Genomic DNA, 17,404 nt, shown 5'->3' with positions numbered 1-17,404 from the left:
ACTGCCTAACCATCAATAATGAGAAATAGTTTAGTTATCTTTCCAAAGTATATAACACAATATACAAAAATATAACAGAATGAAGAATATTATTTGAGATGAGAAGCCATCTCAAGCAGTCAGATATTTGTGTATCTAAACCTGCCAAGCAAGGAGAGGAGTGTGTACATGGGCATTTCTGGGTGTGTCCACTAATTATCCCAGTTGACAACCTGAAAAAGAGAACAACTGTAGCCACTACATCAGGATATTTTGGGAATTTGAAGACTACGGACATATTACTAGGCTCCACTGATGCTGGGATACCAACTTTAATGAAATCACAATTGAGCTAAAAACAAAGATTGGTTGAATTCAATTTCTATTCTAACACAAGGCTACCACTTCACACTACTTTTAGTTGGCACTTTTGTCAAGAAAAGACAGAAAATATCTGGAAACATGGATTCCAAAATAATATCATTAAAAGGACAATATAAGCACCACAATTTGTATGAATCCAATAAATACCACATTATAGTTATTAGTTTTTCTTTACACCTAAAATTATTCACTTATGTGATGTATATTAACTTTATTTTTGAAAGAGATTCACAAAAATGAAAGATCTATTCCTATATGTTTACTTGCAATAACAAAATGATCTATGAATTCAAAGATAATTACATTCAGAACAATTTTTAAAAGGTTCAAGGTGTTTTGATACAAATATAAAAGAAATCACAAAATAATTTGATTTGCTACCATGAAGGAAGAGGGAAGGCATAACACGTAATGTTACAAAGCTCAAAAGGAATAGGTTTGGGGGTTAATAAGGGGTCTGCATTAAAGATAAGGTAAATTTTTTTTTTCCACGAGTAGGGAAATTCTTTTTTAGTTTACAAGCAGCACCTTTCAGAATTGAAGTTGAGTTGCTGATGATGCCAGTACACCCACATTATGATTTCTTTGAAACATCCAATGGCTTCATCATTTAGGCCAAAAGAGCACAATCTCACTGAGGATAATTTCTATTTATGACAAACTAAAAACAGGCAGGTGGCAAACTTCTTAACGCACGACAATAGTAAATATGGAAATCACCCTTAGTGAATATATTTTCATAAAGAAGTAACTGGCCGGGCACAATGACTCAGGCCTGTAATCTTAGCACTTTGCGAGGCAGAGGAGGGCAGATCACGAGGTCAGGAGTTCGAGACCTGCCTGGCCAACATAGTGAAACCCCGTCTCTACTAAAAATACAAAAATTAGCCGGGCATGGTGGCAGGAGCCTGTAATCCCAGCTACTCTGGAGGCAGAGGCAGGAAAATCGCTTGAACCCGGGAGGCAGGGATTGCAGCGAGCCGAGATTGAGCCATTGCACTCCAGCCTGAGCAACAGTGCAAGACTCGGTCAAAAAAAAAAAAAGTAACTATATTTAAGACAACTTTTATTTTTAATCAAGGAATACATTATGCACTAGAGATTCTTGATGGCTTACAAACCGGACGTGGGTGACAATTTAATCATGATGTTAAAGTTAAAATGATAAGAGGATGTAGTAAAAAGTCCACCAAAGAAAATTAAAAGTGAGTAAGAATGAAGAATGAGAACTAAGAGGTGGGAGTTATTCAGCCTAAGTATCTGAAAAGGTCTGGGTAGTGGCCTTGTTAGAAAGGAATCCCAGAGAATGATTGATGTGTTAGTTACACACATACACATTCGATGAAATAAATCACACTGTACACTTTATGTACTTTTTATCACATAAAAATTATACCTTAATAAAAACAATAGAGATCAACAGAATGGTTACAATGAAAATAAATACCAAAAAAAAAAAAACCAAGTGTTGATGATAATGCAGAACAGCTGGAACCCTAGTATATGGCTAGTAGGTTTACTAGTTTGTACAACCTTTTGGGAAACTAAATTTTAATGGTATCTATAACCTGTCAATTCCACTCTCATGAATATATCCAACAGTATGGCATACATGTATTCACCAATATTAGGTACAAGAATGTTCTAAGCAGTGTTCATCATAAGGTGGCAAAACCAAAATAGCCTAAATTTCCATAAGCAGAATGGATAAATAAAATGTGATACTTTAATTCAATAGACCGCATATAGCTATAAGAATGAGCAGAGCATATCTACATGCAACAACTTGTACGAATTTCAAAAACATAATATTAATCAAAATAAGCAAAATACAAAGGAGTACATAATGTGTGATTCAACTATATAACGTTTAAAGTCAAGGAAAATTGATCTATGGTATTAGAAGCCAAGAAAGTGTTTACCCTTAGATAGGAGTTGTGGGGACTAATAAGCAGATGGAGGAGGAGTTATGGATTGCATTCATGTTTTGTTTATTAATTTGAGTGCTGGTTGCAAGGGTGGGGTTATTTCGTGAAACTTCAATGAGTTATAAAGTTTAGGATTTATGTTTTACAGAAAGATTACACAAAATTTTAAAAACCTGGCCGTGCGCGGTGGCTCACGCCTGTAATCTCAGCACTTTGGGAGGCCGAGGCGGGCAGATCAGGAGCTCAGGAGATCGAGACCATCCTGGCTAACATCGTGAAATCCCGTCTCTACTAAAAATATAAAAAATTAGCCAGGCTTGGTGACCGGCCCCTGTAGTCCCAGCTACTCCGGAGGCTGAGGCAGGAGAAAGGAGTGAACCCGGGAGGTGGAGCTTGCAGTGAGCCGAGATCGTGGCACTGCACTCCAGCCTGGGCGACAGAGAGAGACTCCGTCTCAAAAATCAAACAAAACAAAACAACAACAAAAACCCACAACACTGATCACAGGAAAGCTACATATAAGAAGGAATTGGAAGGCTTACGTGATGAAAGATTAACAGAAAGCTCCAAGTTTTCCAGGGAAAGGGTGGGAAGCAGGGTATGAGAATTAGAGTGGGATTAGGAAACGGAGAGAAGCAATAAATACAACACTGGGCCCGGAAAAGAAACTACAGATGAAATACAAATAATACATTATTGTGATTAATCTAGTTTAGTTGCAGACAAGTTGGATAGAGGGGGAAGGTTAAGAGGCTGTTTTTTTCTTAAGTTACTTGGGGTTTATTCCAAAAATAAAAAGTTGATTTAACAACTGATAATCACTTTATATATTTTACCATATTGGCAGAACAAAGAGAATAATAATATAATAATTTGAATAGATGCAGAAAAACATTTGATAAAATTCATCATCCTTTTATAATGAAAACTTATTTGAATTAAAAAGAAAAAGGGAGATTCCTCAATCTAATAAGAGAGATCTAAACATTACACTTAATGGTAAACAATGAATGATTTTCCACTGATATCTAGAATGAGACAAAATGCCTATTACCCTCATTTTTATCTTATATTGTGCTGGAGTGTTTCATTAACTGTTAAGAGATTTGTTTTCTTCATGTGCTGGGATAAGGTAACACTAGTTCTAAGAATCCATCTAAAATTTATCAGCAGGAAATGCTTGAGGGGATGGATACTCCATACTCCAGGATGTGCTTATTTTACATTGCATGTCTATATCAAAACATCCCATCTACCCCCTAAATATATACTACTATGTACCCACAAAAAAGTTTAAAAATAAAAATAAAAATAAATTTAAAAAGAGGAGTAAGGATTAAAGTTCAGATTTAAATTAAATATTAAATGTTGAAAAATAAAACTGAATAAATAAAATATATCAGCAGGGAAAGAGGGCCCAACGTGGTACTGACAGTTAAAACTAAGTTATACCAGCCAAGTGTCATATAGCTTATTACTGGGCTTTCTGCTCTTCCAATCTACAGTGCGCTGGGATGGACAGAGACAGACTGGAAACCCAAAAGACACATGCAAAATGGAGCCATCCAGTTTCCAGTTGCCTTACCTGTCTAACCATTTTCACTACAGTGTTCAAGGGCTTAACCTTTCTATTGCTGCAGCAAAGGCTAGTCTCAAATTCTACAGTGAGAACCATCTATTTGCTATACAGCAGATCTCTTAGAAGTTGAGGAAGAAATAAGGTTCAGAGGCTGGGTGAGGTGGCTCAAGCCTGTAATCCCAGCAAGTTGTGAGGCCAAGGAGGGTGGATAACTTGAGGTCAGGAACTTGAGACCAGCCTGGCCAACATGGTGAAACCTCGTCTCTACTAAAAATACAAAAATTAGCCTGGCCTGGTGGCTGCCTGTAATCCCAACTACATTGGAGGCTGAGGCAAGAGAATCGCTTGAACCCAGGAAGCAGAGGTTGCAGTGAGCCAAGATCCGCCACTGAACTCCAGCCTGGGCAACAGAGTAAGAGTCCATCTCAAAAAAAAAAAAAAAAAAAAAAAAAAGGAGAGAGAGAGAGAAATAAGGTTCATTTAAATTTGATGGTGCCATGCAGAACACTTGGCCTGCCCAAAATTTATTAATAGATTCGCTTCTGGATATGAGTAGCAGTGATTTTCATAATTCCTGATATCCCTGTTCCCTTAGCTATTAAAGGTATTTTTAAAATGTTAACTGTTTTACTCATTTCATCTGTAAGATTTAAGACTTCCTCACTGATATAGAAAACAAGTTTTTTAACTGGTGCAATCAAATATGTCCTTGTACTTATTCCAATGTCCTTCAAGACATTTGAAGTTTTTCTTTGTCACAATTTAACATATCATTTCTCTAGTCTGTTTTTCCTACACAGAACTGAAGAACAACTACTGTAATGGAAACTCCACAAAAATTTGACATGTTGTTAGCTCTCCTGTGGTCAAACATAATTATGTAAAATTGTGTATCTGCCCTCTTTCAATATCACATTACAGTTAGCAGGTGTTCTTAATCCTTTGAGAATGTGATGGCAAACAAAACACAAAGTGGGGTTTTACCAGTTCTTCACAGTATACCTTAATTTGAAATAAAATATTCAAGGAAGTTATTTGTTGTTCAAATTATGTTCAGTAACATGAGAAGCATAAAGGATTTAAGTAAATAGGATATTTAATTTCTTAAATGATAGAATTTCTAAACCTAGATTATTATACCGTAAAGGTGAGAAGTTGGGAACTTGCTGTTTTACAAAGCCTTTTTCACACTTATCTAATTTGTTATGGCTTCCTTTGAGAAGGAAGGTTTAGTACCTACCAGAAGCCATTTATTTTTTGTAGATTTTTTTGGCTACTTTCCATTTACAGAGCCCCATGGTAATATAACTAGGGTTTTATCATTGCAGATTTCCTAAGTAGTTTGGTGTAAATAACATATAATTCTTTATAATTGACATGGAATAGCCACATATGATGTCATATGATCCTCCTAAGGAATATAGTGAAATTTTTAACCCTGTTTTAAAGAGGAGAAAGCACTGTGACTCAAAAGTTTCAGTTACTTGTCTGAGATCCCAGTTAGCAAGTGGAATCGGAACCTGAAGCCACATGCATTTTTCAGGACCCTTCACCTTGTTACTTTTTGTATGTCTCTTATTTAAGGTGTATAGATTGTTAACTCATTCAGTAGCTACAATAATCACTATCCAATACATAGCTGGGTAGTTACAATTATTATAGAACACATTTCAAATGTCTTGAGATATACTCATGTGAATCATACCCAAATTAAAAGAAAAATGTGGTTTGAAGGCATATAAAATTTGAAAGCCAGAAATAAAGAAACTACGGTTAAATTATGCCTTAAAAGAATTTTAAAAACACAGAATTATGCTTGTAAAATTTTAGTTACCACATCTTCAAAAATAAACTTAAATTTTATTTACCTTGCATATGTTTTATATGTGGTATATTTAATATCTTTCCTCTAGACAAATTCTAAGAAAAAGTTGAAAAGCTTTTGATAAAAAAAATTATTGCAAGAGTTTTGCAATATCAAGAGAAGAAAAAAGATATATTCAAATACCACTTGTGAAAGATAAGAGTAAGATCAAGTTAGTTTATGAGTATTCTTGTGTGTATGGCTTGCCACAAGTCTTTGTACTTGTTCTTATCTACTCTTAAAAGGCTTTTCCTCCAGGGATCTTATGGATTCTGACTTTCACTTCCCTCACGTCTTTGGCCTGATGTCATTCATTTGATACTTTCTCTGCCTGCTCTATTTAAATATGCAAACTCACTCTAAGAACAATCTGTTCTTTTTACTTTATGACATAGCATATATCACAGGCTAACATCCATTTATTTTATATATTTATTTTATTTATTGATTGTCTCCTCTCATTAGAATGTAAGTTCCATGAGATAGAGAATTTGATCTGTTTTGCTTATTGTTGTATTCCTACCACTTAGACAAGTTGTAGGAACTAGGTTGGCATTCAACAAATACTTTTTTTTACACAAAGTAAACAAGAGAGAATGAAGGAAGAAAAGTAAAAAAGGAAGGAAGGCAAGAAGGAAGGCAGGCAGGCAGGCAGGCAGGCAGGCAGGCAGGCAGGAAGGAAGGAAGGAAGGAAGGAAGGAAGGAAGGAAAAAAGGACCAAGGGGAGTGAGGGAGAAAGGAAAGAAAGTCAAAAGGTATGTAAAATGTCTTTCACATTACTTCTGTGAGAAAGTACCAGTGGTAGCATCATCTATTAATTCCGGCTATTGATTAGTGTCCCGAGTACTAAGAGATCTGGAGGCAAAATCATCAAGAGAGAAGGAAATAAAAATATAAAGGGAGGCTCATAGAAGCCAGGAAAAATAAGTATTATAAACAACCAATCAGGACTGGCCTTGATGGTTAACATTATTGTGTTTGATTCTCATAAGGAATGTTTCCTGCAAGGAAACATGAGGCTGGCCACAGGATAGAGAGAAATTAATTTGAGAGATGGTGTCCAACTACCCAGAGACGTGTAAAGATAGAGAGACAGTGAGAACCAGGGTAGAGTGTAAACTCCAGTTTTCTATTGCCTGGTTCCAAGCTTTTCAAAGCTTTCTGCAGACAAAGAAAATAATGAAGGACAAAGGAGGCACGGTAAATCATGTGTCACCTCGAAAATATTTGCCAGGGTATTTTTCAGTAGTGTTACAGCGTATCCTAATACGGGCACTTTCATTTATATTTTGAAATTGATTTATACATTGAAAAGCTATTACCTAAATGGACACAAAGTTGTTTGCATTAAGAGACAATAGCATACATATTAATACCACCATTTCATTGTTAAGGACTTATTCAAAGAGAATAATCAGAGAATTGTTTGTACAGAGATATAAGAAGTCCATTATCTTCAGCTCAGCATATGCAGTGGAATGGAAATCTTTTGCCATACGACAATAAGAATAAATAAGGGATGCAGAGTCATTAAAAAGAGAAAATGTTAGACTTACCTAAAATTTTGCTATAGTATGAATTCCATTCTCCCCAGTAGGACTGAAATATATAGTCTTGCAGAGAATAAGATATGGTATTTTTATTCCTTTCACCAAAGGTCATCTGGTCAGTGAGCTCTGACAAGGCTGCCGGTACATAGGAGACTGGTGCTGGGATTTTCCCACAGTATCTCTCCACTGTTGATGCTGGAGAGAACCTCAATGTGTGTACATAAATGGAATTCCTAATTTCAGAGCAATGAGATCACCACAGATTTTTACTGGGTCTGCTACCAACACATCAAAACCACCTTTCTGAAGTCTTGCCATCAACTTTGGGTTCTTTAGTACACCATCACAGATTTGTATATTAATTTGAAAGAAAGTATAGGAAACAGGTATCGCTTCGAAATTCACAGGAGAATCAGGATTGGAGTTGATGAATAGAGTTGCTGATGAAGCCAGTACAGTCACATTACGATTTCTTTGAATCAACTCTTCTAGAATACTTAATATTTAACCAATGGCTACCATCTGTAGGCCAAATTAACACATTCCCACTTAGAACGACTTCAGTCAGAGTCAAATTAAAAACCAGCATCTGGACAAACTTCTTAGGCATGGTAAAATCCCTTATGGAAACCATCCTACTATAGATCCTTCAAGATGAAAAAAAAACTTCAAAGTATATTTAGGTCAATTTTTAAATAAAATAATATCTAATGTGATGGTTACACTCAGTCGTAGGTCAATTTATCTTTAGATTAAAAGGTAAATAATATAATTCAAATTCCTATATGCACTAACATCATTATTTCAATAACAGAAATAAAATCTGGTACTTTTTAAAGAAGAGGAAGCAGAGGGTTATAAACCTACCATCTACATATTCTGTGATAATAACTATGATTTATAAAATACATCTCTAATATATTTTTCACAAAATTGAATAAACAACTTTCAGAGGAAGTTTGCTCAAACATTTCAGGGTGTTTTAGATTATATGGATTATAGAGTAAAATACTATGCATTTGATATAGAATAGCTTTCTTCTCCATAAAGCCAATTGATTGTTGTCTCCTATGCCTTTGTTACAGGGAATTTTTCAGTTTCTTCCATATGACACAGATCAAGAAGATATGGCCTGGAACTCCAAAGAATCACAGACTTTGTTATTCAGAGAAGTTAGGTAGACACTGGAGTTCAATAGACCCAGATTCAAATATTGTCCTTTTATAAGATTTCTGACACCGGGGAGTTATTCAGACCCTCCCATTCTCAGTTTTCTCAAAGAAAAATGAGAGGTGATGACATTCATTTGTTATATTACTTTGTGGATTAACAATAGTATCTGTAAAGCTACTTTTCAGTCTTCTTGGTACAGAGTAAGAGTGTAGTAATGTTAGCGGTTTAATAAATTTGTCTAAAGATTGATTAGGAAATCAGTGGGCCAGCTACAGAATGACTGGCTAGACTTGGATATAGTGAGGTCAGATATGGATATAGTGTTGCAATTCTTATTGAATCCCAAACTGAGCAATAGCAATTATATAACAATGCTGTTTTGAAATCATTACAGGCCACCATTAAAAAGAGAAATCAGAACACATAGAGTGATTAAAAGGATAAAAATCAAAAATTAAGATTAGAAAATTAGTGACAGATTTTAAAGTTATACTCAATTGCCCTTAAATTATGTAATTTCAGGCCCTTGAGTAACAAAAGAACTGGGAGGACAGAGAACAGGAAAGACAAGAGGGAGTAGTGATGGTTTTAGAATTTTTGCATTTGTGTCCTCTCAAGAGTAAGCCTCAATTTGAATATAGTGGGAGTACCTTAAAAATTAATTATATTTTTGAAACAAGGCAGCCAGAGAAGAGTGTCAATAATCTTAATGGTCTTCAAAATAAGCCCAGTAAAAGGGGTTCAAAAATCTTCATAAAGAAATCTGTTGCTGTCAAACTTTCAATAAAAAGTAAAGAAAGCAAAACATTATAGAAAACATGAACAAAAGTCTATCTATAAAATACTCAGATTTGTTCAAATATTGAGTTACATGTAAGGAAAATATAATAATTAATTAGGGATTACTCACAAATGTAGCTACAATAGCACATAAAAGCTTATCAAAATATGCTCCAAAATCTCAATACATATAGATATCCCTAAACTACCCAGAGTAAGGGAAAAAATGATGATTTTAGTCAACTTCCACTTTTACGTAATATCTGCATGGCAATAAAATATTTATCTAATTTAGTGAAGAACAATAAAATGTAAATAACCCTTTTAATTTGAGTTGATTATCCTTAAAACAACATTTTGTTTAGTAAAATGTATATAATGCTATTAGTCTGAATTGATAATCCTCAGAACAACATTTTGGTATGAAAGATTTTTTCTTCCACTAAAGACATGCCCTTGCCTGAAAGTCTTCTCTTCCTAAGTGCTCCCTGAATATTGCACCTGATGGCTAGGATTCAACTCTGCTGGCTCTTTTTTCATTGTCTCCCCAAGGCCAAAAAAAGCCTGGAAACCAGCTTTCATACTGTTTTGGGTGTGAGTGATTCAGTTTTATTTGAGTTTCTTGATTTGTATTTACCTAATTCTCTAAAAGCTTAAATTTAGATGTACTTTTAGTTTTTCTTTGTCTTGCCAAACAGTAACTGAGTATATTCTAGCACTTGGCTTTTTACCTCAGAGTGGAGTCTGATATTAAATGATTCACCACTTTCTGAATTGTAAGTAGACAAGTTACTTAGCCTCATTTAACAAATGATGAGAACAATGGCACCTATTTCCTATAGTTTTGGGTATGGTGTGACATAATGCAGGTAAGTGATTCAGAACAGCACCTGGGCTCCATAAGTGATAGCTAGCTATGATGTTTTAGGGAGAGAATCTTATTTTTTTAATGATCAAATTAATCCGATCTCATTACCTTGACCCTTCTCTACTCTTTCCCTCCTCCTACACTGACAGACTGGGGAATCTAGGATTTGGTGCAGAATTTCTCAAACACTGAGAGTCTCCCCATAAGGCAGTCACTCTCAGTCTTTAGGCATACCACAAGTGATAGGTTATTAACAATGCACAGAGTACCAAAATTTACAAATTATTTATTTTAAGAAATATATGCATATAAAACTCAAGATTATATCCACACAAATTGTAACTTCAATTTCCTTTTGTTCTGATACCCTTTCATGAGTGGGAGCAAAAAGGATAGAGTGATCACTATCTCCGAGAATTTCCAATGTCCCAATGTCAATTACATCTCCAGTGTAATGCCTGTGGCTGTCATTCAGCTTATGGCTCATTGCAGAAAAGGGAATGATACTAGAGGGTTTTTCAAAGATTCTAACCAATCAAGATCAATGTAAATTAAAACAGAAAAAGAATAAAGGAAGGAAGGAAAGAGAGAAGAAAACAAATGAATGATTAGTAAGAAAGAGTAAAAGAAAAAAGGAAGACCTAAGTAGAAATGTATTATTCTACAGGAAAAGATTCCAGTGAATTTTTTCTTCTTAAAATTACTACTGAAAATCAAGAATCATGGAAGGATATACACTTACATGTGTTTCATTTCTAGCACTTTATTTTACATTAATTATTCATGCTCCTTGAGCCCACAGTTCATGCAAAGATCTAGATATTATGATTATTCTTTTTGAAAGTCTAGATTTCTTATTTAATAGACTTGCTAAAGTCTGTTATTATAGACTTTATATTATAGATGGCATTCATCTTAGAGATTATTCACCTAATTATTCCTATATAATGTTATGTATTTTTACATATTATATACCTCTAATATATAGAGATTATTCACAAAAAAACCTTGTTTTTACAGTGGTTGAAGGGTAAGGTGCTGTTGGTAACAGTATGTAATGCTTATGGATTATAAGTATTTTTAATGATAAAAATGTTACATTTTTCTCCCCTTAAATGTGCCCCAGTTTTGATGTTTTTTTTTTTTAACTAAAAGTAAAAATGAAATACCTGGTTCCATTTTTTTTAATGCATAAAAATTCAAAAAATTTTTGAAGGTATACATTCGAAACTGTGGAAGGCTTTACTTTCTTTCAGTTAGAGGTGACTTAGAAAGCTCTCCTAATGCCAAAAATATATCCCTAGACAATCCTCCCCAGAAAACAGAAACACATGATGACCTACCCCTTAATGAATAGTAAGTTACCTAGTGATACAATGGCCCAATTATATTCATTCGACAAATCAAGAAATAGAATAGCAGATTTTAAAAGCTAAACACATTGAAAAGAAGAAAAGTGTCTAAGAAAAATTTAACCTAAAATATTCTGAACAGTTAATAGATTTGCACCTGAAATTTAAAAAGAAGGAAAAACAATTCCTAGAACAAGGAAATATGACATCAAAGCTTTGATATGAGAAAGATTTTCATTTGAATACTATTTTCTCATAATTTTAACATGTTTGATATTTCCAAGTCTCAATATTCTTTTCTGTGTTACAACTTTTTTTCTTGCAACGAACTGCAACAGTTCAAGGATTGAGAGAAAATATATGTAAATCACTTATCACAGTGGCTAGTGCAGAGGAAGATATTAATATATATTGCTATCATTATTATGATATCCATGAGTTTGAGCTAAATGCCCATGATGTGAAATAAAATGAATAATTTTACATTATAAATATCCAATTTCTACCAATTAGCAGAGATTAAGGACTCACTCTGACCTTCTTATTGCGTTCCACTGCAGAGAAGTAAACAGGGAGTTGGTGTATTTATTTACTCAGGTGAGGCTGTTCGAGGCCTGAGTGGATATAAATTTGTTGCAGTGATTTGATTAAAGAATTCTGAGTAAATGTAGAAGATCAATTCAAATTACAAATTGGAAAGGAGTTATTTTTACAAGTCAGTTCCATTTATCATTCTCCTTTATCATTCTACATCCACAAAGTCTTGCACAAAAATAAGTTACTCTATCATGTCAATACTTTACTTCTTAACTGGGCTTTTAAATATGACTGTTCATGTTCCTGGCATCAGTAAGAATATTGTGTTTTAATAAAGACAAACTTAAGTAGTCATTCTAATTCAGAAGAGGGTAATTTGATCAGAAACATGATATATCAAAATCAGAGGATAAGAACATCTTTAGAAATCTTCATTATGTTCCTCTGAACAAATTGTTAAGAAAGATTAGCTTCATGTCTTAAGACTGAAGAATAGTGTGCTTTTATTACCATCATTAACTTACAGGCAAAATAAAATGGAACATATGATTCTGAGACTGCCAGCCTAGGTAAAGTAAACTGGTGTGTAACTTCACAAATAAAGAGCATAGTAATCATGAGAATTAGAATTCCAAGGTTGATGATGAACAGTTGACAAAACTGAAGTAGTAGGATTGAAAATGTAAATATGAATTGTGACCAAGAGATGGTCTATGTACATTCCGCTCTTACATGAACTGAGATGCTGCACATATTCAGAGTCCCTTTTAGTTTACCACATACATGAGGATATGAAGGAGATTTTGCCATCTTGACAGTTTCATTGCTTCATAAAACTTCAATTTTTTTCTCTGCTCTCTTTTAAGATCTAGTTTCAACCACAAGATGTTTCCCATTCACTTTTATCTTTATAGGACACTTGAAGGTTTATCTATAATCATTGTAGCAAGGTTTGTATTCTCTGAATGACAGAATAGCTGGCTCTTCTTTTACATCCCAAGAGATAAAGATCTGTTTTTGAATTTTGCGCCAATTACTTAACATACCCAGAGGAGTTGATGACTTTTGCTATCGGTGTTAATTATAGTTGGTTTACCAGCTTTTGATAATAATCATTCACATGGCTGTAGTATCTCACATCCTCATTCACATACTAACCCATGCATATTTATTTTGATTGATATATATCAACTTTACAGTTATTTTAGAACAGAGATCTGTAGAAAAGAAGCTAATGTGTTAGTAGGTATCACTACACAGAAATCTCACTTTTTCTTTTGCCAACATTCATGCAGCCCACTGTTTTACACTTTGTCATCTTTAAATTATTTTTAATCGCATTTAGGATGTTCACTCATTAGCTAGTAAACATCTCTAGGCCTTACAAGCTCTGCTTAGCAAACATTACAGTCTCTGCAGTCTGTGCATTATTACTTTGTTATCAATAAACGAATGCACATAAATTAATGTGTCAATGTTACTAGCCCATGAGATTACCTCTGAGATCTCATCCCGTATATCCAGCTGCTTACTGGATTTTGCTAAATATTCCCAAAAGTATCACATACACAACATGTCCAAAATTCAATGCAGTATTAATTTTTACTCTCCCATATTCGCTATCAGGGTTGATTGGGCCACACTACTCTAAAATCCTTTCAGATGTAAACTAATTTAGTCCTTTTAGTAGCCCTGTCAGAGATGAGATAAATGAGGTTCACGTGCAAGGAGACTGAGTTACTTTTCCAAGCCACAGACTGCTATGTGGATGTTGTCTGTAAGCACCTGCTCTCCCAATTGTGTTGCTATGTAGTCTCATACTGCATTATTTTCCTCCATTTATCAGCTACTTCTGTAGGGCAGGCTCTTACCACATCTTTCCTAGAGGGATACATTAGTCTAGTCTCACATCTCTCAGCTCTACTGCCACATCTGTCCAAGCGTTTTATATAAAATGAAAATCAGGTCATAATATTTCCCTTTAGATGGTTCTCAACTGCTTATTAGATTAAAATGTTTTTAGAATGACATACAGGAGACTTTGAAATATTCATTGAATTAATTCACTCATTCTTGCGGTTCCGACGTCATTGGCATCTTCCCCCATGCCTCCCTACCTTACACTTGAACTTTCAGAAATATTAAATTATCAGAAATATCCATTTTACCTGTGCTGTTTTGTCTTCAACTTTGAGCACACTTTTCCTTCCCCATTCTTACTTTGCAGAACTCACATTCAGTATTTTAAAATATCCTTATGCATCATCTGAACTCCGAAGTTTTTCAGAATAACACACTCTGTGTCACATAATACCTAACTCCTCTACATTTTGTATTTTGTGCATATTTCCACATTTACATAATTCACATAATAAATATTCCTTTTAATGTCTGATTTATCTGTTTGTGAAATCCTTGAACCCATGGACTTTATTTTAGTCTTCCTATCTAAAAGAGTGCTTAGTAAAGAGTAAGAAATCTATAATTAATGAAGAATAAATGATAAAATTCAAAAGCATAAAAAATGGGCAAGCCCTGTTTGATTTTTAGACAAATATGTGCATAAACATATTCAACATGATCAATATAGGCTTTTATTCTAGTACCACTGATAATATTGTATTCATCAGGTAAACACCATATCACACTTAAGTAAATTAAATAAGCTTAGCATGGATAAATCATCCGATGAATGGTTGTAGTTCACACCTTACAATTAAAGGTGATAAAGCCTTAATGCATTTTGTTTCTTTATGAGCCTTAATATTTATTTAGTGATGATCAGAGATTATCCACATATATGTATGTTCCTAAACATGCATATGAATGTCTGTATTAATAATAAACTTGTGGAAAGTTTAATATTTTCCGGCTTTCTCCACACATCACTGCAGCTTCTAGGCAATTTCTATTTTGAGCATAATATCTACATGAGATCCAGCCCAACTTTTAAACTGAAGTATTTGTCACTATATTTTATCCATAAAAGAACTGAATTGATATATTTAAGTCCATGCAATCAGAAAACAACACACTGTACTTCTGAAGTACAATGTCTTTTATCTTCTTTTCTGCTATGAAGTGATAGTAATACATAGTACATCAATACTTAGAATTAAAAAAGAATAGACATAGGGAAATAAAGAAGGGCTCTACAAAGGTCTGCTTGTTCAAATTCAAGTAATAAAAACAAAATTTGTTACATACCTAAAGCTTTACTATAATATGAATCCCATGATTTCCAAAGAGTTTCAAACATGTAGTCCTGTAGGTGGTAGGAGATGAAATTTCTTACTCTGTCAGTGAAAGACATTTGGTCGGTGAGTTCTGATAAAACAGCAGGAACATAGGAAGGAGGGTATGGTACCTTCCCACAGTGCTTTTCCACTGTTGAGGCTGGAGAAAACCTCAAGGAGTACATAAATGGAATTCCAAGTTTTAAAGCTACTATATCGCCACAAGGAAATACTGGATCGGACACCAGGACTTCAAACTTGCTTTTCTTTAGCTTTTCCATCAGCTGTTGGTTTTTAAGAACGCCATCACAGATCTCCTGAGACACTATGTGGAAGTCCTTGATTACTTTGGCCACCTCCTGATAGAATCTCCAAATGGTTGAAGGAGATGGTCTATTTTCCAGCCATGTCAAAACGAAGTCCTTAATTACTCCTTCTATTCTTTCTTTGCCAAAGGGCACCTTATATATTTCAAATGTCAGAGATGAGTTAGAGGTTGGTGTGATGAAAAGTGCACCAGAGGCAACTAGGACAGTCACATTATGGTCCTTTTTAATGAGCTCTTCTATAATTATCTTAACATTTAGCCAATGACTACCTTCCATTGGCCAAATCAAAACATTCCCACCAAGAGTGGTTCCTATGAGACTTATCTGAAGGGAGAACAGCAGAAGATTGTTTAACATGATGTGGCTTGATGCAGAAGATTTGATGAGATGTGAAGCAAATGTTTTTCTCTGCTTTTAAAGAAAAAAAAGGAAAGACAAAAGTATTTCTGTTTAGAGGCAAACCATTAATATCCGTAAAAGCCTTCTTTCTAGAAAGTGATACTAGTCATAGTAGCTCCGTATTTTAGGGTATTTACAGATTTATAGGTAATGTGTCTTACTTCTCAATCTGTTGTTTTAATTTTAGTGTTACAGTTATTATTTCTGCTGTCTAATCCACCTTTTGAACTTGATACTCCAACCCTTTTTTGTGTGTTTCATAATTGTTAACTTTTTACAATTAAATTGGGTAAAGCTTCTGTATCTCTCAACTCTACATTCAGGCCTAGGTATTGAAACATCAGATAGGACCAAAACTCATTCAGAAATTTAAGTATGTTAATGCTGTAAGTTTTTAAATTTTTAATGCATGAATATAATTCCATTTGTCACAATTAAGCATTATAATAATAGTTAACAATATATACGATTATGTCAAATAATATTTATAAATATATATTACTATAAATAATATTTAGAAATTCAAATATTTATAAATTCAAATAATACTTATAAATAATATGTATGACACATATAGCATTATATTACTACTTTAGTAATACGTTTACAAAAATAGTTTATGTTAATCATCAAGAAAATATTATAAATAAATGAATAAAATAAAATATGTGCAAGAGATTATAGGTAATGTTACTAGTGAACAGGAGCTATTTAAAGAGAATTACTAAGTCAAGCATACATCTACCAGAAGTGCTGCTCAAAAGCTATCTAGCCTGCATGAAAAACAGCTACTTGACATCTAGACTCAGCCTTCGATGATTGCTAGCGTTTATTAAGTCCTTGTTATATGTCAGACATTATGCAAACTTTTTAACACGTTAATTTCATTTCTTCCTTATTTTAAAAAATATCCAATTATGGATCTTTTATAATTACTCCCACATCAAAGAAAAAGAAACCACTGCCCAAAGAAATTGAATAATTTGCCATGTTCCTACAGCAAAATAAGAAAATATTACTTATTGGGTACAACGGAAATACAGTGTACACTACTTGAGTGATGGGTACACTAAAACCTCAGATTTCACCACTACACAATGTACCCAAACAGGACAACTACACTTGAACCCCTAAATCTATAAAAATTAGAATAAATAAAAGATAGGAATTGCTGGTAGCAGTCTTAAGGATCTCTGACTCCCAGAGTCTATTGTATTAACCACTGGGATAGATTGCCACATCAAAATGTATCATGTCCCCTTACCAGTTAAGGAATCCATATGAATAGCAGCCTGCCAAAAGCATGCTAACATGATACAAAATTGTGTAACACACATTGGATAATATCGGATTAAGTAATTCAAGTAAAGTGATCTCTGTGAAAATATTATGTTGTATGCATGTGTCTGTGAATAAGCAGACTGATCCTTTTTGTGTTAGTAAATC

General features: G+C 34.0%; 1 protein-coding gene across 1 annotated transcript in view; it reads right to left on the bottom strand.

The window, feature by feature from the left end:
* Positions 1–15,916, bottom strand: part of LOC116475200 (UDP-glucuronosyltransferase 2A2) — a 47,777-nt gene extending 31,861 nt beyond the window's left edge. Inside the window, 4 exon segments of the mRNA XM_058429966.1 lie at positions 7,291–7,498; positions 7,501–7,780; positions 7,782–7,806; positions 15,202–15,916. Coding sequence (XP_058285949.1) covers positions 7,291–7,498; positions 7,501–7,780; positions 7,782–7,806; positions 15,202–15,916 — 1,228 coding nt within the window.
* Between the last annotated feature and the right edge of the window lie 1,488 nt (positions 15,917–17,404).

Source organism: Hylobates moloch, unplaced genomic scaffold (assembly GCF_009828535.3).
Source record: "Hylobates moloch isolate HMO894 unplaced genomic scaffold, HMol_V3 SCAFFOLD_2, whole genome shotgun sequence".
Lineage (NCBI taxonomy): Eukaryota > Metazoa > Chordata > Mammalia > Primates > Hylobatidae > Hylobates > Hylobates moloch.
The sequence above is the reverse complement of the archived record's forward strand: the minus strand, read 5'-3'. Positions and strand labels throughout refer to the sequence as shown.